The following is a 21,966-nucleotide window of genomic DNA, read 5'->3' as shown; positions in this document are numbered from 1 at the left end:
GTGTGTGTGTATGTGTGTGTGTGTGTGTGCGTGCGTGTGTGTGTGCGTGTGTGTGTAGGCTAGAGAAGATACACAGCGCCTTATTCTATCACTTTTTACCTTATTCCTCGAGACAGAGTTTCTCACTGGACCTAGACACCTTGGCTGGGGTCCAACAAGCTGCGTTGATCCTCTCATCTCTGGCTCCTACAGTGCTAGAGTTCCAGGCATGGGGAGCCAGGAGAGGTAGTGGGGTTTGAACTGAGATTTTTGTGATTGAATTATAAGCCCTCTTATCTGCTGAAGCATCTCTCCAGTGTCCACTCACATTTCCTACCATTCTAGTCTCTTTTCTCTCCAAAGGAAAATGCTAACCATGACTTACTAAATTGCTTTCTTGGTCCACAGTTTGGAAACTGTGAGAGACAGTGATCAGTTTTTATGTCGGGCTATAAAAAGACTCCCCGTTTTAGCCCACCAGTTTCCTAAGCTAATGAAGCCCAATGAGTGGGAACAGGACCATAGATAGGAATGACTGAATGCTAGTGGGTGTAGGGAGATACATATGCTGGGCTGGAATTGTTTAGGTGCATTATTAAATTATATTTTAAAAGTACTTATTTTTGCTGTTGTTATGAGTGAAGGACAGCGCTTTCTCCCTCACCTGCCCCACTCAGCGAGGACCGCTATGCTGTCATGGGAACGCAATCTAACCACGAGGGCACGTTGTTGCTAGCACTCATTTTTAAAAAGTTAAAGCATTACGAAGATTGGGTTTTATTGAAGTCTGAGCAGCCGACCTTACTACAGAGACTGTAGTTGATTTGAAGGTGTGATTCCCCCTTTGGGGAAACTGCATCCAAAAAGAAAATAGGAGGAAAGACAAAACACCATAGTTCCAAATAGCAGAGCCGGGGCTCTATCCTGACGTGCCTGCAGCCAGGAATCAATTCTTTACGGCAGAAGACCACACTGCTCATGTGCTTCCCACACTCTGGACTTCAAAAAGCTTTATCACCAATTATAACAAAGAAATTTAACAATCAGCTATTAACCAACACAATTAAAATTTTTTTTTGTCCCAATTCTGGATACATTCCCCTTCCTCCCGCCCCCCAATCACTGGCCTTACTATGCTCTTGAGTTCAACAGTTTTGGATTTTTTTTTTCTAGTTGCCATGAAAAACACAGGAAGACGAGAATAGCTAATTATTTCTAGTCTACCAATTGGTTTTTAAATTTTTAAAAGCAAATTTTGGTGTGTATGTGTAGGGTAGGCAATGTGATGCTATTTTATAAAACAGTTTGGATTGATCTGTCTGGTGTGATTTCTAAGAATTACTTTTTTTTAAAATATTTATTTATTTATTATGTATACAATATTCTGTCTGTGTGTATGTCTGCAGGCCAGAAGAGGGCACCAGACCCCATTACAGATGGTTGTGAGCCACCATGTGGTTGCCGGGAATTGAACTCAGGACTTTTGGAAGAGCAGGCAATGCTCTTAACCACTGAGCCATCTCTCCAGCCCCAGAATTACTTTTTATAACATTAAAAACACTGGGGCGTTGCATAGGAAAACACAAACACCTGAGTTGTTTTGTGTCTTCCTTGGTAACTGTCAGCTAATGGCGCCTGTGGGCTTTTCTCCACAGGGGACTCTCAGGTTGACCAGCATTCCAGCTTCTCTGTGTTCCCTGACTTCACTCACTTCTGGCACCAGATGTCAATGTGTAAGCATTCAGAGTTTTGCAGCCCCATCCAGTTAGGCAGAGCAAATGTCTAAGATGTTTTAAAACAGTTTATTGCAAACATCAAGGGTTTTCTCTGGATGTGCATTTTCCTGATGAGATTCCAGTCCCATCTGCCTTATGCTCTCTCATTTCACGGAACAAAAGTTCAACTTTTGTGGCAACGTTTTCCCTATTTGATTGCACATGACCCCAATTTAGATCATAAAATGAATAATTAAAACATTTTAGAAAAAAAATCTGTCAAATTTTATTATAAGCAATAATCTTAGTGGTTATTTGACACCCAGGTGGATTTAGCATTGATTAACTCTGCCCTTGCTTGTGAGTTTACTACATCTTTATATAAATTTTTCTCTGTTCACTAAAAGGATAACTTTATTTCCAAGACAAATAATTTTTGTCAAAAGGTTACACAGTTTTTCTTTCACGTAAAATCTGTTCATTACAGGAAAAACTGACTTCAGATTTTGTAGTTGGGTAGAAAAATCTGTTTTGTTTTCATGGCTTTTGAATTACAAAAGACGAGCTTCCAAGTCTGGGAATAACACTGACTGTTTCTGCATGGGAAACTAAGCTCGGTGGTAGAAGCTGTTCTGTTTCTTATTAATGTTACTTACTAATTTTGTTACTGACTCAATAAGCCATCGGTCACTTGTAGCATTTTGTTAATGAGTCAGAAAATCAAGGTGAATGCCCAAAGCGCTGTGATTAAAGAAGTAAGGGCCGCTGCGGCCGCTGAGGGTATAAGAGGCAGAAAAGCAGGAACATTTGCTGATAAGCAGAATTTATGCTTATGATTATGCTGTTAGCAAATAAGGCAGAGAGATGGGGCGGGGAGGGGTGGGGAGAGAGAGAGAGAGAAGCATCTAGTTGTTTCACTAGCCCTTGGAAGTAAACAATGGATTGGTACCCAAACCTGCACAAGGAGAAAACGACAGAGGCTCCTACACCCCACAGAATCGAGGCTGCCAGGGCTGGTATTTTATCACCTATTCACCGTCCCCTGTTAGCACACTACCTTTAGTGTTTGAATGAAGCTGTCCAGCATGGCTAGCACACATTTTCAAAGTCACAGCAAATATACGCTGTAACGTCTGACCACAGAACGGGAGTAAAACTCACAGTTCGTGGGCTCCACACACACACAGCAATTCTAAAATTTCCCTCAGAGAAAGTTCTGGGGATTCTGCACTTTGTCTAAGGTAGTTTAAATCTCATTTATTTTCACTCCCCCTTCCCCACCTTTCCCCACAGTATCAGTCCCAACAGTGCAGTCTGCCGGCTGGACCTGACAGACCCCAGGGGACCCGTACCTTCTGACACTGGGTGATAATCCTCTCCGGAGGAGGCTGAGCCGTCCTTGGTGTGGACTCTCACAATGGAAACCTTTGAAGTGTCTCCTTGGCGGACCACTGGAATTTTGACAATCGCTGACTCTCCTGGTTCGCTGGGTTCAGTGACGCTGAATTTGGTTTCTCCAAATTTGATCACGGCTTCTAAGAGTGTGGAAAACACAGACAAATTAAGTGGCTGGCAAAGGGTGGTGGGGGTAGATGTTTTCCTCCACTTCTGTTTCTTTCCACATAGGAGTTTTTATTATTATTATTATTATTATTATTATTATTATTATTATTATTGTTATCCTCTCGGCTTCTCTCTGCTGCCTCAACATTAGTGTGAGGGCAGAAGTCCTTCCTGGGAAACGGCGAGCCCACAGAAGGCATGTCCTCTGGGATGTCTCTTTGTCCCCATAGAGCTTATAAGAGAAGGGGCGTGGAAGGGGAAACCACAGGCCCAGGACCGGGTAGACATAAAGACCTATGTAGTGGCAAGGGCAGATATGAAGGCTTATACTTCAGTACGCAGGCATAAGCCATAGCCACCCCAAAAAACTTTGTCAATTTTTAAATTTTGCAGTGCTGGCCTTGAACTCGGGGTCTTGTACATGTTAGGTATGAATGTGACCATTGAACTATATCCACAGCTTTTCAGTTTGTCAGTTTTTGTTATGTGTGCGTGCTGGGGCCTGAAGTTGCTGCTGCTTGTCTTCCTCCCGAACTCCCCACTTGATTTTCCGGGGCAGAGTCTTTCGCTGAACCCCGAGCTTGCCAATTTGACTAGTCTTAGCTAGGCAGCTTGCTCCAGAGATCCTGCTTCTTCTGCCTCCTAAATGAAGTAGGGGATTATTGGCAGGTTTCCACACCTGTGCAGGTTTTATGAGGGTTCTGGGGACGTAAACTATCATCCTCAAGCTTGTCTGGAAAACACTTTATCTATCTACTGAACATCTCCCTAGCCCCTAAATTTATCAGTGTGGGGGGCTGTTTTGTTCCCCACTTGTTTTCTTACGTCTCAGTTGTCTGCAAGTCCCACTGAAAAAGAGGGGATACTTTTCTGCGCCCACCCAGGAACTCAGGCGTGGGAGGGGCTGGGGAACGGGCTTCAGTTCCAGAGTCACTGTTTAGCAAAGGCAGCGACTTCTTACTGTCAGCGTCATCCCGGATCCTTATCACAGTTTCATTTTGCTCGCCAACCGCAGCCCCAAAGGCAGAGCTGCTCTGTGGCGAGCCAAGGACCAGGCGCAGCTCCTCCACATCCTCATAGACGTCATCATCCATCAGCTCAAGGACGCAGGGCTTCTCCGTCTCACCTGGAGCAAACGACGGCGACGCATGATAGAAGGAGACGCCGAAAATGAGAACCAAGCCGAAGAGCAAGGGCGTTGCTGTCCCCTGCTCTGCCAGCGCAAAGACTACCGTCTGTCATAGGTCTCGGATAGCTATTTGCTGAACATGGGACTATTTGCACACAGGCCCACACTTATAAAGAGTTCTGCAGTTCCCCTCTTTAAAGTCTAGCATTCGCCTTGGACGGCAAAGGAAAAAGGAAATGCCGGCTTTGTGCGTGAGTTTCTAGAACTGTGGTGGGGAAGTGAATCAAGAGACCACTGCTCATGGTCCCGGTTAATCTCACTGCACCGGGGTTTCATGTTACTAACTTTTGGCTTGTTGAACAAATCATTGACCCAAAGCAGTTGGATTTTTGCCTCTAATAACTGGGACCAATATTATAGGTCCGACTTTTTCCAATCTCACTAAAAATTCTTTAAAAACAGATTAGCAGCCATATGACATACAAGCATACGGATGCTCAAATATTAATAAACAAGCTTTATGTTGAGCACTTAAGTTGTTCTCAATACTCCATCAATATGAGCATAACTCTCCACACGTTTGTCCTTTTCGATAGAATATATTTCACAAAATTAAACTATTAGGACAAAGTAGTGAGATATATGAAGGCACTGACATATATTAAAGTGTGAGGTAAAGGGCTGGAGAGATGGCTCAGAGGTTAAAAGCATTGACTGCTCTTCCAGAGGACCTGGGTTCAATTCTCAACCCACACATGGCAGCTCACAACTGTCTGTAATTCCAGTTCCTGGGGATTCGACACTCATGGCAAAACACCAATGTACATAAAATAAAAGTAAATAAATTTAAAAAACCATAAAAGCAGAAGATGCATTTTTGCCTAAGAACATTTCAATATTAACTCAATTTCTAGCTTTGTAAAATTTGCATATTTGATAGGTTCTTTACTGCTGAGTTATGAACTAACAATAAAAGATATCATTAGGAATCAAAAGGTTACTGAAGAGACCCCAGGATATCCAACCTGCTGCAATGCATATGCCTGGTCATTTCGTGCACATAAGCTCATGTTGCAAGCTTGTTGGGAAACTGGGAAATTTGATTTCACTCTCTTTTCCTGATGACCTATTTCTCAATCCACACTTGGGGTTCTTAAATTACACCCAGAAACTTCAAGGGCTTAAGGCACTGTCTCCATAACCTTGACGACCTGAGTTTAATCCTCCAGACAAGGTCTGGGAAGAAGAGAAATCCCAACTCCTAAAACTTGTCCTCTGACTTCATGTCAGCTGTAGCCTGCACACGCCCCTCCCCCGTGCTCATACACCCCAAATCAATAAATTAATAAAATATTTAAGACGTTTCCGAGCTCATACATACCAGGGAGGAAGGTGACAACGGAGGCATCGGTATTTGGGCGTTCTTCGAAATCCATCATCACCTGCGCCGAGGCCTGCCTTGTGTAACATCTCACAGAGGACCTGTGCTGGACATCGCCACTCCTGGAGATCACGGCAGCTACACGCGCATCATTTTCACTGCAAGTGTACACTCTTTCTTTGAACTGCATCTTAGGCACTGTGCAGAAAAGAAATGCATGGGTCGAAACGCGTAGACGCGTCCTTTCTTTCAAATGGCATTTCAGGTGATACGGTTTAAGATAGATAATAAGACAAAAAAAAAAAAAGAAAAACATTTTGGTCTCTGCTCAGTTCACATCCCCGTGAACATTTCATTTCCTCATCTTTGCAGTTCTCCTCGGCCTCTGTTGCGATGCAAGCATGCGCAATGGAAGCTGAAGACGTAGACAAAACTGGTGACTTTCAGATGTTTGTATCAAAATTGCTGTGTGGTCAGTCACACACTTTAAAATTTTCATGATATGAAGAGCATGAAATATTGTACACATTATAACTGAAGGGACTCCAGTCAGCCTGGGCCTGGCAAACATGGCTCTGGCCAGCTAGTCCTCTTCAATGCTCTCTGCCTAGCTAAAAAACCATTAGATCACATTCCTAAAGCTAGCCACCAAGGTCTGTTCCCTTATTTGACCACTTCCTCCCCCTGAGGCTGACTACCGAGGTTCAGCTATCAAAGTATTTAAATCCAGGAACCAAAAGCCTCCACCCCCTTTGGCTCACCTAATTAACATGCTTACTTAAAATTAAACACCTCATCCTAACAGGGTTTCCCCTTCGACCTTTATAAACCGCCATTTGCCTATGGGCCACTTCTGTCTCTATCCAGAGGCAGTCCTTTGACCCTTTGAGACAAATACCCAATGCCCACCTCTCTCTTGTTCCCTCCCCCTTCTCCCTTGTCCCCGATCTCCTGTCTCTGTCTCTTATTCCCTGCCCTTTGTCTCTCTGGGGCAAATAAATCTCCTTTGTGCTGACAGCTTGGTCTTGGGGTCTTGAACCAATACCTTTCCTTTCAAGGGCAAGTACGTATTGTACAGGAATGGTAGAGTAAGCTGACCAATGTGCGCATGTGTTAGTTTTAGGTGACATCGAACCCAGGTCAGTCACACACAGGCCTCATTGATAACAGGTTCCTTTCTTCCGAGAACCACTTCATGGTAAGAAGGTGCACAGATTTCTGTAGTGAGTGATGAATGATATATAGAGAGGCTTGCCATGAGATTTTGTGTTACAATTTCTTTCAGGAAAAATGTCCGGCTTGGATGGAAGCTCACTAAAATCATGGATGTTAAAGAGGGCGATGAAACAACAGGATGTTCTGAGGGGAGAAACACTGCAGAGAGGCTTCTCAAGTTCAGGGAGTAAACAAAGCCTCCAGGAAGACCCTGAAGCTGACCAGATTCACCAGTTCCCCACTCCCCTTCCCAAATATATAAGCGACAAAGACCGCTGAAAGACACTGCCAGACAAACTGAGCAGCCTGGAAGAGGCAGAGACCAGCCCTACTGTCTAGAAGAGACATGCTCCATCCTGTTGAGCTGTCTGCAGACTGTGCAGTGTGCTCCAGGTTTCCAGCTTTGTGAACTGTGTGACCTGTGTAGGGGTGGGCTTTGGTGGTGCATCTGTCTTTGAGCCATTTCTGTTCCTTGTCAGTGACCCCAACAGAACTTATAGGTCCGACCAACTGGACTCTTGTGGTATCCTTACTTTGGTCTCCTTAGGAGGAGTGACACACAACAACAGTGTATTTGACACGTGATTACAGAAATCTGAGGTGTGGCTCGGTGACAGAAATGGCTTAGTGTTAAGTAGAAAAAGACCATGGCCACTCAGCTCCATGCAGGTAGTGAGGACATGTTTGAATCATTCAAGACACTAATGACAATACCACATTGCTTCTTAAAATATAAAAAGACTAACAATTGTCTTTAAACGCTGTCTAAATCTATCAAAATGAGCAGGAAAAGACTCGGGGAGTTTGTATGGGGTGAATGGTGTCTCCCACGCCAACATCTTATATATTGAAATCATAGCCCGAGTACCTTGGTAATAGGCAGGTAATCAAGTTTAAGGTCATTAGGACTGATGTCAGCCGGATATGCCAGGTGTTCTCATGTCAGACAGAGAACTGGTCATACGGATGTCTGAAGAGGGAAGATGATGGAGAGGCACAGGGATGAGAGGGCCACTGACAAGTCAGTGAGAGAGGCCTGTGGCATCTTTCCCTTGCAGCCTCAGCTGGAACCAAGGCTGCTGACCCTCGTTTAGGCTCCTCACTATCAGTGCAGAGGCTGCTGTTGCTCAAGCATCTGGTCTGTGGCCCTTTGCATGGTCAGCCTTAGCAAATGCAAACTGAGCTTAACACCCTACCTGTACACATTCAGTCTCGGCACTGTAAAATTTAAAGTCACTCACAGTCTGAGGCGGAGTCATTTATGGACACCGTGGCCTTGCTGGGCTCGCCAAGGGCCGCGTTCGTCGGCATGCGAAGTACCAATTCAAACTTTTCAACTCCCTCCAGCACGGGTCTTCCCAGGTCATCCAGAATGAGAACACGAACAGCCTGCATGTTGACTCCCGGTGCGAAATCCAAGCTGCGACTGATTCCCACGTAATCTGTTCCAGCTAAAACCATAAGGAAAGGATATTTACACGGGGACTAAATTAAAAAAAAATTAATTATATAGACAAACTTATAGTTAATGTTTTATGCTACAACATATATACAAAATACTACAGAGAAACACATTCAATGAACAAGATGGAAAAGATTGGTATCTACGCGGTTGTTGACGTCGTGAATATAAGCTGATTTGCTTAGATTCGAGGTCTACGCCTTATGTCCATTGGCTGGATTTGCTCATGTCACACACTAGTCACACAGGAGGGATGGGTGTATGTGAGAGAAATCATATTCAGCTAGCTGAAAAAAGGAAAGGAAAATTTTCAGCCCCATGTTTGCCCTAAAGTTTGTCATCAGTCTTTTAGAGCCTGGGAGAAGAAGCAGCGCTGTGTCACCTCGGACAGTTTACGTAGCGCTGTGTAGAGGGAAGCCTGCTGAATCTGAAGTGTTTACACGGACATTTGTTAAAACGAGGAGGGAGCCAAGTGAAGAGGCACACTGGGAAGAGGCTGAAACGTTTTTAGATTCTGTGAGGGTGGTAGGTATGACTGCTCCCCAATGTCAGAAGAGCTAAGTGTTTTAGGTTCACTGGGTAGAGAACCAAGTCATGCAAATCTGGACATTGCAATTTAGCCTTTGAATCTCATAACTTGGACTCTGGTTCATGGTGCCTAAATCTCTTTCTTTACAGTGGTGAAGTCGAAATTTACACACTCCATAGTAATAATTTCAGGAAAAGTAAGCCATGAGGAATGTTCAAATGAAGCGCTTGGTAGCTGGACGCTGTTGAACGACACAAAAGGCTAATTTAGCAGACTGCTCACCATCCGCTGAGGGGGGCTCCGTTTTCCGGGACCTCACGGTGACACTCGAAGGCCTGGAGAGGTCAGTACCCGTCCTCCATACCTGCACTTCCACGTAGCCGGAACTCTCATCCACGGAGTACTGGACATCACCAAAGAAGAAGACGGGTTCTGTTGACAACGATACAGAAAACACTGCTGTTATTTCTCTCTTTACATCAACCATCCCCGAGTCTGCTTCTTTGCATTGGCACTGCCATGTTTCCTTTGAGTGAGTTAACAGACCTCATCTCCAGGTACATGACTTGGCTTGCTTTTCATGTATGCAATGCCTGTATTGTTGTGTTCTCAGGGGCTGGGGATTGAACCCAGGGCCTCATGCGTGCCAGGAAAGTGCTGTGCCACTGAGTTACATCCATGAACTCATATGTAGGTTATAAGTGGCTTCTAGGCATCCTTGGAAGCTTAGTTGAAAAAATACAATCAAATGAAGCACAACACATAACACTTTGTAGACCAGGCTGGCCTCGAACTCACTGAGGTCAGCCTGCCTCTGCCTCTGCTTCCCGAGTGCTGGGATTAAAGCTATGCTCCACCACTGCCTGGCTCTTTGTTTTCTTTTCTTTTTTTTAAGTTTTGCCTCAGCACTCACTAACCCACTGTGGGACAGAGAGATGGCATTTGCCTTAAACTGTCTTCTGTTAACTCGCGATAATTGAGTCTACTTTTAATTAGCAGGATTAGACTCTACAGTATAAAACAAGGATTAGTCCCTAAGACTTGAGAGAGATCCAGAACTGGTTGCTGGTTATTTTGTAGGGCTTTTGGTATCCTCTATACAAACTGAGCTTTCATTAAAATAATCTCATACTAAGAGGTTAGCGTCTATCCTCATGAATGCGAAGGATGCTCTCTGTAGTTCCTGCCTCCGGAGCACTGTTTTCTCCTTTTTTGGTGATACATTGGAATGGATGTAGCTGGCTCCTATTAATTCTCCTATCTATTCTCTTTATGATTAACCTGTGACTCTTGATATAGGTGCCAGGGGTGAAGGACAGTAGATGAAAAGGCAAAACTGTGGTGAATTACAGGAAAACTTTTAAAAAATGATTTTGAATTATGGATAGCCATCCAAGAAACTGTAAATAGTTCCCCATTGAGAGTTTATCATAAAAGCAGTTATTAACAAAGTAAAATAACCAAGTGAGCACATGAAAAGCGATCTATTTATTTGTCTTTAGTTTTACAAGATTCCAAAGGAGTTTGTCTAAGAATACACGGCTCACTCCAGGGCCTCTTAGCATCCTTAAAGGGATGTTGCTCTAGTTCTTAAAATTAGATTGAACTCCCCAAAAGCTCAAGGGGAAGGGAGACACAGGGTGCCATTGGGGATGAATGTGGTGGTGGGGTGAGCTTAGGGAGAGAGCATTTGTCTAACATGTACAAAACCCTGCACGCAGGATAAAACAAAACCACAGAAAAAGCCCAAGGCGGTCTTTCCTCACTCCCCTATTTGCAAATTAATTATCTTTTTCAGAAGGTATACTACAAATGTTTGCTTCTTTTCTTCCTCCAACTGGTAGGCATATTTCAAAGCTTCTAGCTCCACTGGCCTCTTAGATAACATTGAAATCAATCTTGGAAATGTTTGCCTGTTTTGGTTTGGAGGTGATAAATCTGCCTATGGCATGGTTCACCTCCCTGCTCTCCTTTCAACTTGGACATTTGGGTGTCTGTACAGATGGAGTTGTTATCTTATAACCCTAGGCAAGCAGACCTGAATGACAAACGAATACATTCCTTACATTTCTCACATCTGAGGAGGGGCAAAGGTGAAGGGAGAGAAGCCAGAAATGATTATTCTAAGCAGACGGCTGAACTAAGCACAGCAGCTTCTCCTCAAGAGTCTTCCATGATTATCATGGAGGCTTGGTCACGTGCCTCCAACAAGTGACCTTTCTAAGTCTCTCTACATTTCTAGTATCATGTGAATTAGAATAAAATCCCCATGAGCATCGTCATAAAACACCAAGGGAGCAACATGCTGGGGGTGGTGTGTGTACGGGGGAGAAGATGGGGGTGGGTGGAAGAAACTGTGTTTGCGCGTGCACTCACATCCTGCTAACCATAGAGCAAATCTTTCACCTAATAGCTTAACATGCTGTTCACAGATGAAACCCAGGGAGAGAGAAAAGAAAAGGGGGGGGGGGTTAGCTGTAATAAGATGTGGACAGAATCAGCATATGCCAATGACATGGAACACTGGTGCCTTTAGCCACAAGGAGAAGGGGGAATAGAGATGTGACCTTAATGGTAAATTCTCTCATTTTAATAAGAAGCTAAGAGGAATTTGGAAAGGTAACACATGAATTCTCTAAAATGAAGCATTCCTTGGTCAGCAGACTTAGGGTAGCTGTTTGATTTCCATCTGCTGAAGGCGACAGGAAGATTGGTTGAATAGTCAGCTGTAAGGACTATAGTTAAAACCTGAGGAGATTTTAACACAATCGTTTCTACAGCGCGAAAACAATAGCAATTAAAAGAAATAACCCCACACTATGTCTAGCAAGTTGTTTGTTTAACAAATCAAAAGAAATAGAGTAGTTTTGGCATCTTTGTGTCCTCTCAGTATAGATAATGAAAACTATTATTTTTAAATTTCTCATTTTTTCTTTTAAATTCTAAAATTTGAATGGACTTATAAAGGTTACTATTGGGTCGAAATCTTATGCAGAACATACTAAAATGGTCCTGGAACTTTTAAAAATTTTATATGTATGAGTGTTTTGCCTGCATGTATGTGAGTCTGTAAAACACTTGTGTGCCTGGTGCGTGGAGAAGGCCAGAGGAGGGTATTGGGTTCCCCAGAACTGGAGTAACAGATGGTTGTGAGCTGCCATGTGGGTGCTGGAAACTGAACCCAAGTCTTCTGGAAAAGCAACCAGTGCTCTTAACCACTGAGCATCTCTCTAGCCCTGTGCTTGGGAAATTTAAAAGGATACCTCAGGACCAAAAGGAGGGAATGAATGAATGGCTGAAGCTCACTAGAAGACAAAGAACCTTCGCAAAACCCAGGACAGCTGATTTGTCTGTGCTAGCAAATAGTTTTTATAAGGACAATTTTGCTGAGTGTAGTGGTTTGAATAAAAATGCTCCCCATAGGTTCTATATTGAATGCTTGCTCATCAGGGAGTGGCACTTCCTGAGAAAGATTAGGAAGTGTGACCTTGCTGGAAGAAACACGTCACTGTTGGCCAGCTTTGAGGTCTCAGAAGTTCAAGCCAGGCCCAGTGTCTCTCTCTTCCTGCTGCCTGCAGATCTGGATGTAGAACTCTCAGCTACTTCTTCAGCACCATGTCTGCCAGCACACTGCCACGCTTCCAGTCATGATGACAATGATCTAAAACCTCTGAAACTCTAAGTCAGCCCCAATTAAATGGTTTCCTTTATAAGAGTTGCTGTGGTCATGGTGTCTCTTCACAGCAATAGAACATTAAGACACTGCACCTCTTTGGTAAGCTTCACTCTCTCTCTGTCTCTCTTGCTAGCACTTGGGTTTTAAAAATTAATACTAACTGGAGACCTCTGTAAATCTGCCATAGACATATTCACATTACAATCTAGAGCCAAGTAGAAAACACCCATTCAGTTCCCAAATTTGGCGCTTAGGTACGTACGTACTGCTGTACCGCACCTTGAACCGCAGTTATGCTCGCTCGCAGACTTAATGTGGAACAGTCAGCAGCTGCTACTATCAAGGGGAAGAAGGATGATAAAATAAAGCCTTGCTCCCTGCAGCTTCGACTCACTGAAAACATTCCTCGGCCCTTCATCCCTCTCAGACAAGAGTTCAGAGAACATGTTTAGTCTCTCCGCACAGGGCAGATAAGTCACATCTAAAGCATGGGCAAACCTCCCCGCAAAGGGAGGTTTTCAGAGGCTGCGTTGACAATGTGTGAAATTCCCAAAGGAAGCCGGGATCTCTCTTCATTCTTTGGGGTGCTCTTTTAAGTTCAAGGGCAGAGGTGGGAAAGGCGCTTGTGCTAGGAGACCTCCTCGGGCTCATAAAGCAGGAGTCAGACTTGCCAGGCTGCGAACATTTTCACTTCACCTCTGCTCACGTGGAAGTGAAGGGAAAGGCTTGGCAAGACCACACAGCTCACACACCTGCAGAATAATTCAAGCTCTCTTCCCAGAGGGGAGGAAGTAAACTTTTTATTATTTATTTATTTATTTGGTGTCTGGATTGGTGTTTACGATTTCATTGTGTCTCCTGAGATGAAAGGAAGGTGCAGGCTGTAATTGCTATCCGGAGCCTAATCTTACTGACTCCTGTGTGCCCAAGAACCATCAGGCAAGCAAGCTCTGTAGATTTAACTAACTGTGTTTGCTTAAAACTGAATGGGATGCAAGTCTGTGCGCTATCTTTGGGCAAAGCGTCAATGTTATCTTTGGATTTGGTGTTGAGAATACAAGGGGATCGACTCTAACCTAGTAATCTCTTTGGAGGTTTCAGTTCAGTGCTGCCCTGGTTTGCTTTCCATTGCTGTAACAAATAAGCACCATGACCAAAAGTGACATGGGGAAGAAAAGGGTTTATTTGATTGACAGGTCTGGACTCTAGCTGAACTTTGAGGCAAGTCAGGGCAAGAATTCATGCAGGAGAAGAGGCAGGAACCATACATAGAGGAAGACTACTTTCTGGTTTGCTTCCCTGGCTTGCTCAGCTACCTTTCTTGTATTTCCCAGATCTATCTGTCCAGAGGGGGGGGGGGGGGGGCGGTTACAGCCTCCCACATCATTCGCAATCATGGGAAGGTCCCACAGACAAAGCCATGGGTCAGCTTGATGGAGGCAGTTCCTCTACTGAGATTCCCTCTTCCAAGAGCTGCCTAGGTTTGTGTAAATTTGACAAAAACTGACCAGCACAGACCTTTACGGCTTCCTGAGTACTCACAAGCCACTTCCCACAGGCATGTCAAGGTCATTTTTCCCCCTCAGGGTGGAGAGGGTTAGTTCGACTCCTGTATCCTTTTCTCTTTGCTTTGCTGTGATAAAATACTCACAGAGCAACTTTAGGAAAGATGGATTTAATTTGGTTTGTATTTTGAGGGGATACATCATGGCAGGAACATGCGGTAGCTAGACATACTGCCTCCGCGTTCATTTTCAGAGCATGGACAAGAAGTGGGGTCAGTCTAGCAACCCTCAAGGCCCACCCCTAGAGACACAATTTCTCCAATGAACCTCCACTTACTAAAGGCTTTATACCTTTCAAAACAATGCCAACAGATAGGGACTGAGTGTTCAAACACACAAGTCTGTGAGGGACAGTCCCCTCTCAAACCGCAACTTCTTCTTCCTGGCTTCTCTCCAGTTCGTCACTAGATGCAGCCAGCATCACCCGGTGCTTGAATTCTCCCAAGGAGCATTTAAAGAGACTCTTAATGGAAACAGTTGGCCCCAAAGGCAGTAACACCACACTTACAGTCTTGCTGGAAAGCTTCTAGTGCACCCCACTATCCTTAGGATGTTCCCAAACTCCTCACACTATGGACAAGGCATTGAAACTTAGGGTCTTTCTCTGCCTTTTATACCCCGTGTTGGTCACTTTCTGCTCTGTAACAGCATCTGGGATATCTTGTATGTTCTGCTGCAGCCTCTGGCTGTCTCTTCCAGTCTTCCCTTAGGAAGATGCTGCTTTGGGCACCATTCTGCCTTCCCTCTTGTCTCAGGCTGTAGGGGCAGAGCTAAGCTTCCTTTATTCATGTATACTTTCTGGGTACTTAGCTCTATCCATATCTGTCAGTGGGTGAACAACAAGTATCTGTGGAGCGAATTAGCAACAATGTAAAGATCATTTATTGCCCATAGCAACTGAATTAATGTGTGTGCCTCGTGCCGGAAGCCAAGTGCACTCAGCACCAGGCAGAGGCAGTGTGCACCCCAGAGGCAGTGTGTGGTTGGTTGTGCCAGAGAATGACTTTGTAAGCTCTTCTTGATCTGGAACTATAAATACAATCCTAAATTATTTTGGCTGGGTCCCACTTTTCTTTCCAGAAATACTTTAAATACATAAATCTATATCCTAAAAATGAGCTCCTGTCTAATATTTGAGAACAGTTTTCAAAATTCTTATTGAAAAACTGAAGTTCAAATGCATATTTCAAAGGAAGTTTAAAGGTCTTCCTTATTTGAAAGGCACATTCTGACATTTCTTTTTCTCAACAACAATAGCTTCCTCAGAAAGAATTGAGACAAATCAGTACATACTTAGGATGCCGAGAGTAATGAGATCTTCCAAAGGTTTTAGATAAGCATTAGAAATGGTGAGCCTTCTCCAGAAAGATAAGGTTACCAGTCTATTGCCAACACAGTTTCACCCCAAAACGGACCTGATCTGTCTGAAGGTCAACACACATTTTAAAGGAAATTTTAGTATCACAATCATGAAAAATTTTCACTACGCATTTGTATGATTAAGACTTTATAAACGGACTCTATGTGTTTGAGTGTGTGTGGGATATGCATGTGTGTGTTGTGTGTGTATGTTGTATATGTATGGGGTGGCATGTATGTGTGTTATGTATGTATTGTGTTGTATGTGTGTCTGTGCTGTGGTGTGTGTGGTGTATGTGGTGTGGTGTGTGTGTATGGTGTGTATGCGTGTGTGTATGCGTGTGTGTATGATGTGTATGTATGGTGTGGTGTGTGTATTTACCATGGCATTAGTAACCCAAGGACACCTTTAGGAGTCTCCTTCCACTGTTGAATCCAGATCAAACTCAGATTATCAGACTTACATGACAAGCATTTTTGTAGGTTGAGCCATCCTGCCAGTAAAACATTTAATTAGTAAACTAATTAACTTCTTATCCCATAGTATTTTATAATCTACAAACAAAGGAAGGGATGGGAAACTTGCTGATGGCAAATTCAAACCAATGGGGTGAAATTTAGGATTTACCAAACACTTTTTATTACGGCAACACTGGCCAAAGCTGCTCACAGATCTGCACGGCAGTGCTCGCTCCTGGCTTCCCATCTCAATCAAAACCAGCCAGGACACTGAACATTCTGAAGGGTCTCAGGTGAATCGCATGCATAAGATTCGGGGTCAGGGTATGGGAACACGGCACTGAACCAGGTGACAGACCCTACAGTGTGGAGATTCTGAGAGGGTGGCCAGTTGCTCGATACTGACTCAGGGAGCTGCCCTGCAGACTGAGCCAGGGCGAACAGCAGCCAATGGTCAGACTTGTATCAGGGACAGGGAGGGGTGGGTGTGGGTGTTGACTGAGTAGGAAGAGGTAGAGGTGCAAATAGAAGTTTGCAACCTTGAAAGGACAGGATCTGAAACCTGGATTGCAGAAAAGGGAACGTTAGAGGCCTGTGCGGACGGGGCTAGCCTAAGAGCTGGAGACCTAGTCAAAAGCAAGTGCCTATCAGTGGAGCGGGTTAGTAAGGATGTTAGCTGGGCAGCATTTTAATGGTGGAGGCCTTCGCATCATCACTGAGCCAAGCCCCACTGACTTCTCCAGACTCTACTTTCCTTTGCTAGCTTTTCCAAGACTCTTGTTTGATGTATTTCTTTAAAATTGCTGCAGTAAGACTAGCTGCCTCTTACCACGTTCTGCTCACACCTGTGGGTGCCTTGGAGGGCCTATGAAAGCAAATGGTTATTCCGGATGGTTACAGGTACAAAGGGAGCATCGCTGGGGGTTCTGAGGGGCTAATGGGACACGGTTTACAGTCATGAGCGTAATTATTTGGGGAGACCAGTTAAAAAGCCTTCAGTCAACATTACATCTATTTTTACAAGGCAAAGGTTACAGAGAGGCAAACATCAAAAGCCAATCACAGGTGGAAATCAACCAAGTTTTTGATGTGGGTAAAGTTAGCTTCTTTCTAAACCCCTGTATCTTTCTGCTTCCAGACTGCACTGACATAATGTGTTTAATCCAAACTCAAAGGAGGGCTGGAGAGACAGCTCAGCTGTTGAAGGCTAAGGCTCACCACCAAAACGTTGAGAGTTCAGCTCTCAGCGCCTATGTCAAAGCCTGTGTTTACAGTTTCCCTTTGCTGGATATGATGGCATGTAATCTCAGTATTGGGGGGTAGAGGCAGGTGTATTTCTGCAAGTTTGAGGCCAGCCTGGTTTACATGGCAAGTTCCAGGACAGCAAGGGCTATATAGAAAGACCCTAGTTCCAAATACAATAAATGAATAAAGGAACAAGGTTGAGAGAGATGGCTCAGAGGTTAAGAGTACTTCCTGGTGGAGGACCCAGGGTCCATTCCTAGTACACACACTGGGCAGATTACAACAGCCTATAACTTCAATGTGGCTTACAACTTCAGGGACCCAATATATTTTTTCTACCTTTTCAGGCATGTAGTACATATGTATATATCAAAGCACAACACATACACATGTATTAAAAATTAAGGTAACAATCTTTTAGCCAGGCATGATGCCACAGGCCTTAATCTAGCAGTGAAAAGACAGAAGCAGGCAGATCTATGTGAGCTTAGGGCAAGTCTGATCTACATAGCATGTTCTAGGCCAGTAAGGGCAATGTAAGATTCTGTCTAAGGAAGAAAGGAAGAAAAGAAGGAAGGGAGAGAGAAAGAAATAAAGAAGGAAGGAAGGGAGAGAAAAAGAGTTGGGATCATAAGTTGATGTGGGAGTGATTTCTTATTAATAAAGAAACTGCCTAGACCCATTTGATAGGCCAACCCTTAGGTAGGCGGAGTAAACAGAACGGAATGCTGGGAGAAAGAAGCTGAGTCAGGGAGTCGCCATGATTCTCCCACTCCAGACAGACGCAGGTTAAGATCATTCCTGGTAAGCCAGCTCTTGGGCTACACAGATTAATAGAAATGGGTTAGATCAATATGTAAAAGCTAGCCAATAAAAAACTGAAACTAATGGGTCAGGCAGTGTTTAAAAGAATACAGTTTCCGTGTAATTATTTCGGGTAAAGCTAGCCAGGTGGCGGGACACAGCCCACTGCTCTTATTTCAACAATAAGTTAAGATTTCCGACTACCTGATGTAAAGGAATAGGTCTGGCTGTTAGTTCCTCTTGTGTGGGAAAAAACACAGCAGTTAATAGCAGTTCCTGCCATGGCGACAGTGCAGTCAGGTGATGCGCCAGCTGCATTTGGGCATCTGCCTCTTCAGGTCAAGTTAAAATCTCTAGTCCCTATGCTAAGTTGTCTCCAGGGCTTTACCAGAGTTAACAGTCTTACAAGGTAATTATTTTTATCTACTGTTGACAAAATCAAGTTGGGCCTTGGAGGGGTTAAATAATTTGCTCTGGGCGTAGAACAAGCAGGATTCGAACATGAGAGACTAATATAGTAAAATGTGAATTATTTTCCACTATGTAGCAATTTCTTTGAAAATGTTTAAAGCAATGAAGCAAAAAACATACTTAGATGTTCATATTTTTAGAATATTCTTTTTGAAGATGCATAAGTAGAAATGACTGTGTGAAGGAAAAGAAAAAGCCTTTCTTTGCACGGGAAAACAAGAGTATGTAATGTGTGCGCTTGTATTAAATTGTGGAAATGCAATTGTCCCTCAAAAACTAAAGGGGAGCAATGGGGACAGAGGTGAGAAGGCACTTAAAGCGACTGTACCTACGTCAGAAATCACCGAGCAGAAGTCATACACAAACACTTTTATACCTGCTAACTAATGATAAATTTACAAGATTTCAAATCAATAAAGCTCCAGCATGTGGCTGATTTGTTTGGGAATCTCAGCAGCTGGAGGAAGAAAGACCATGACGAATAAAGTGTTAAACACAATCCGTGTGAGGTCCCAGGGATAAGAGTGTGTGGCTGACACTGGGAAAATAAATAATGTTGACCACAGACCGATTAAGAAACGACACTTGGAGCACGTCTGCTGGCAGCCAGCGGCGGTCCAGAATAAACAGCCTGCGCCACTCCGTTCTGTTCTGGGCAAAGGAATGCATTTTTCTCCTGTCAGATCCTAGTGAACGCTTGTCAGGGTGGCTGGCTGTCAGCTCTGCTGGTGGTTTTCTAGTCAGTGTGGCCGTGAGAAGAGCTTCCCCCTCCAAGTTCTAAGCCCGGGACCTCCTGGGTCACTGTGCAAAGCCTCATCCCAAGGGAGTCACTTCTCTGGGTCTTGAATTTCTGCTTTATAACACAAGGACAATCCAATTGGACCATGTGATGTCAGATCATCTCATTTACTAGGCCATCACACTCTTTTGCCCTCCTTGGGATTGGAGTTTTTTGTGTGTGTGTGTTCTAGTTAAAGCCATTTCTTTTTTTTTTTTTTTTTATTTACACTCACGCACCCCATTCACTGTTGACTTTCTGTATTCCCGAGTAGAAGGTAAAAGGGAAGAAAAGTCTCTCAAGTGGGAGCTGGAAAACCATTCTTGTCTCATAACGTTGTCACCTACAGAAGCCATATACCAATATGATAAAAATGTAGGGACTATAGCTCTTATATCTCATGGCAGATAACATATGCTCAAACCCACCTTCCTCTACAGCCAAGACTTTGCTCATTTAAAGTCTTTGATTTATAACTACTTTGTTAATAAATGAATTAACAGAGAATAACAACAAAAATAATAAAGCAGTAAAACCTCCTAGACTGAAGACAGCAGCCCCAGTTTATAACCTGAGGGATGGTCCCGGCCGAGCCCTACAGGCTATGGAGTTGGGAGAAAGTGCAAAGAGAATGATAGGATTGGAAAGATCCACAAACCTCAAATCCACTTTGTCAGGCTTTGTGTATAGTGTCAATACGGTGACTTTTTTACATAGGAAAAGCAAGATGCCCGTGGTGTGCTGCTATAGAAGCTGGATTTGGGGCACTAACATGAGTTAGTCAAGAGAAGGTGGAGGGGAGTGGTGGGGTGGGAGGATGATGGGCAAAAGCAGCGGTGTGGATGAGTCCGTGGCCTTGCCTGCCTTAGGGACAGCACCATTTGGCATGTAGGAAAAGAGACAAGATGAACAAAGAACTAGGTGGCAATGGCCAGGCCCTGCAGGCCCCTGGGACTGGAATCTTGTCCTGGGAGATATCCGGTCCAAAGGTGTGCTCAGTTTTAAGAAAGGTGAGAGGCTGATGAGATTTAATTTAAATCATTTAAGTGATGATGCCTTTAGGGGCGTGGAAGGTGGATGGACGGACCACAGGCAGCAAGTACAAGCATCTAGGAGCCACTTGAAGCTAGCTTGGCTGTTGTGTGAGCTGCTCAAATAAAGAAAACTGGTAGAAGCATAAACCATAGGGACATAAAACCAATAAGGATCTCAGGTGGACGGTGAGAGGAAGAGGCTGGCCTCGCTAGGTGCTTTCGCTATGATGAAGAATACTGGAGGGAGGGGACTGGAGAGATGGCTAAGCATTTAAGAACAGTTCCCAACACCACTATGGTGGTGCTCAACCACCCGGAACTCCAGTTCCAGGAGATCTGACACCCTCTTCTGGCCTCTGCAGTCCCCGGGTATACAGTGGTGGCCAGATATAGGTGGAGACAAAACACCTGTACATATGAAATAGGATTTATTATAATTACAAAAATGCAGGAGGGAAACCAGGGGAGGTCAAGGGTTAGTTGTGATGGCTACTGAAGCTTTTTTCTCTGTGCCGCTTGCTTCTGACCTCTAAAGCTAGTGTCCCGGAACCTGGGTGGTGCTGTGTGACTGTCCTTTCCTTCGTTTAAAAAAAAAAAAAAAAAAGGAAAATGTTTTTGATCTACAGCTCAATTCCTAGGTCTCCCGTAATTATGACACAGGAGTTTTCTAGTGTCTTTTCTAGAAAAGCCAAGGGAGAAAAAATGTTTTGATTAAAGTAGCAATTTCCTGTCCCCAGAGAATTAATCAAGGGCTTTCTGCTAATGGCTGCCTGTTGAACCAGATCCAGGCCACACAACCTGGCAAGCCTACCCGTCTTGAAAAGAACAGGCAAACGTGTGAGTTCAGGTTCAGCAAGGGCTCAGGTTCCATTTGTCAAGGGCACAGCGGTCCCTGGAAAGGGGCATCGCATCTTTGTGACCACGGTGGGTAGTCTAGATAGCCCCCTCCCCAGCCAAGATGGAGCTCATGGAGCTCATACCCACAGGTACGGAGCAAACCCTGGCATTTTTTTCCACGTTAGCTCTCCTCTCCAGGGTCATCTTACCACATTGTTCGGCTGTGGGAACTCTGTGGCTTTTTGTGTTTACCTGCTTCTGAATCCTTCCTGGTAGTGAACAATCCTGAACAATCCCCCTTCACGATGAGGATGATTATTCACAAAAATGACAGGAAACCCACAACGAGCCCCTTGCTGGGATTCTGACCCAACAGCTTCACTTTTGAACACATCTCTGGGGACAGTGAAACCAAATTTTTGTGAAACACCCTCGCCCTCAGGGAGACAGAAGCTGAGATCTATTTCAGCCCTGTAAGAGGTCTGTAACAGGCCTGTGATCGCACGTCTTAAAAAGCATTTTCATAAAAAGCTACAGACCATTTTACTTCTTTTCGAGGGCTGCCTTCAGGGACTGCTGACCTGCTAAGGCAGCGCTATCCCCAACAGTGCAATTGTCTTCACAAAAGAGAGACTGTCACAGCCCAAGGGACACATGGCCATGCCCATTAATTTACCAGCTGCCAGTGTGAGCGACTCCACTGAAGTCTTTTCTGTAAGGAGGAAGGGGTGCAAAGACTTCCTGAAGGTCAAGGCCAAGTTTCCC

The 21,966-nt window shown here is 44.2% G+C and overlaps 1 protein-coding gene across 1 annotated transcript in view; it reads right to left on the bottom strand.

Moving 5' to 3' along the window:
- The window catches only part of Frem2 (FRAS1 related extracellular matrix 2), a 126,202-nt gene that overhangs the window by 28,191 nt on the left and 76,045 nt on the right, over window positions 1-21,966 (bottom strand). The window contains exons 7-11 of the mRNA XM_041659196.1: window positions 9,256-9,405; window positions 8,224-8,433; window positions 5,768-5,965; window positions 4,219-4,383; window positions 3,047-3,229 (exon numbers count right to left, since the gene is read on the bottom strand). Coding sequence (XP_041515130.1) covers window positions 3,047-3,229; window positions 4,219-4,383; window positions 5,768-5,965; window positions 8,224-8,433; window positions 9,256-9,405 — 906 coding nt within the window. The remainder of the gene's footprint in view (window positions 1-3,046; window positions 3,230-4,218; window positions 4,384-5,767; window positions 5,966-8,223; window positions 8,434-9,255; window positions 9,406-21,966) is intronic.

This window comes from Microtus oregoni, unplaced genomic scaffold (assembly GCF_018167655.1).
Source record: "Microtus oregoni isolate MIOR12 unplaced genomic scaffold, Mior012 000010F_ref0000083, whole genome shotgun sequence".
NCBI classification, from domain to species: Eukaryota; Metazoa; Chordata; class Mammalia; order Rodentia; family Cricetidae; genus Microtus; species Microtus oregoni.
This window is presented reverse-complemented; position numbering and strand designations above follow the sequence as displayed.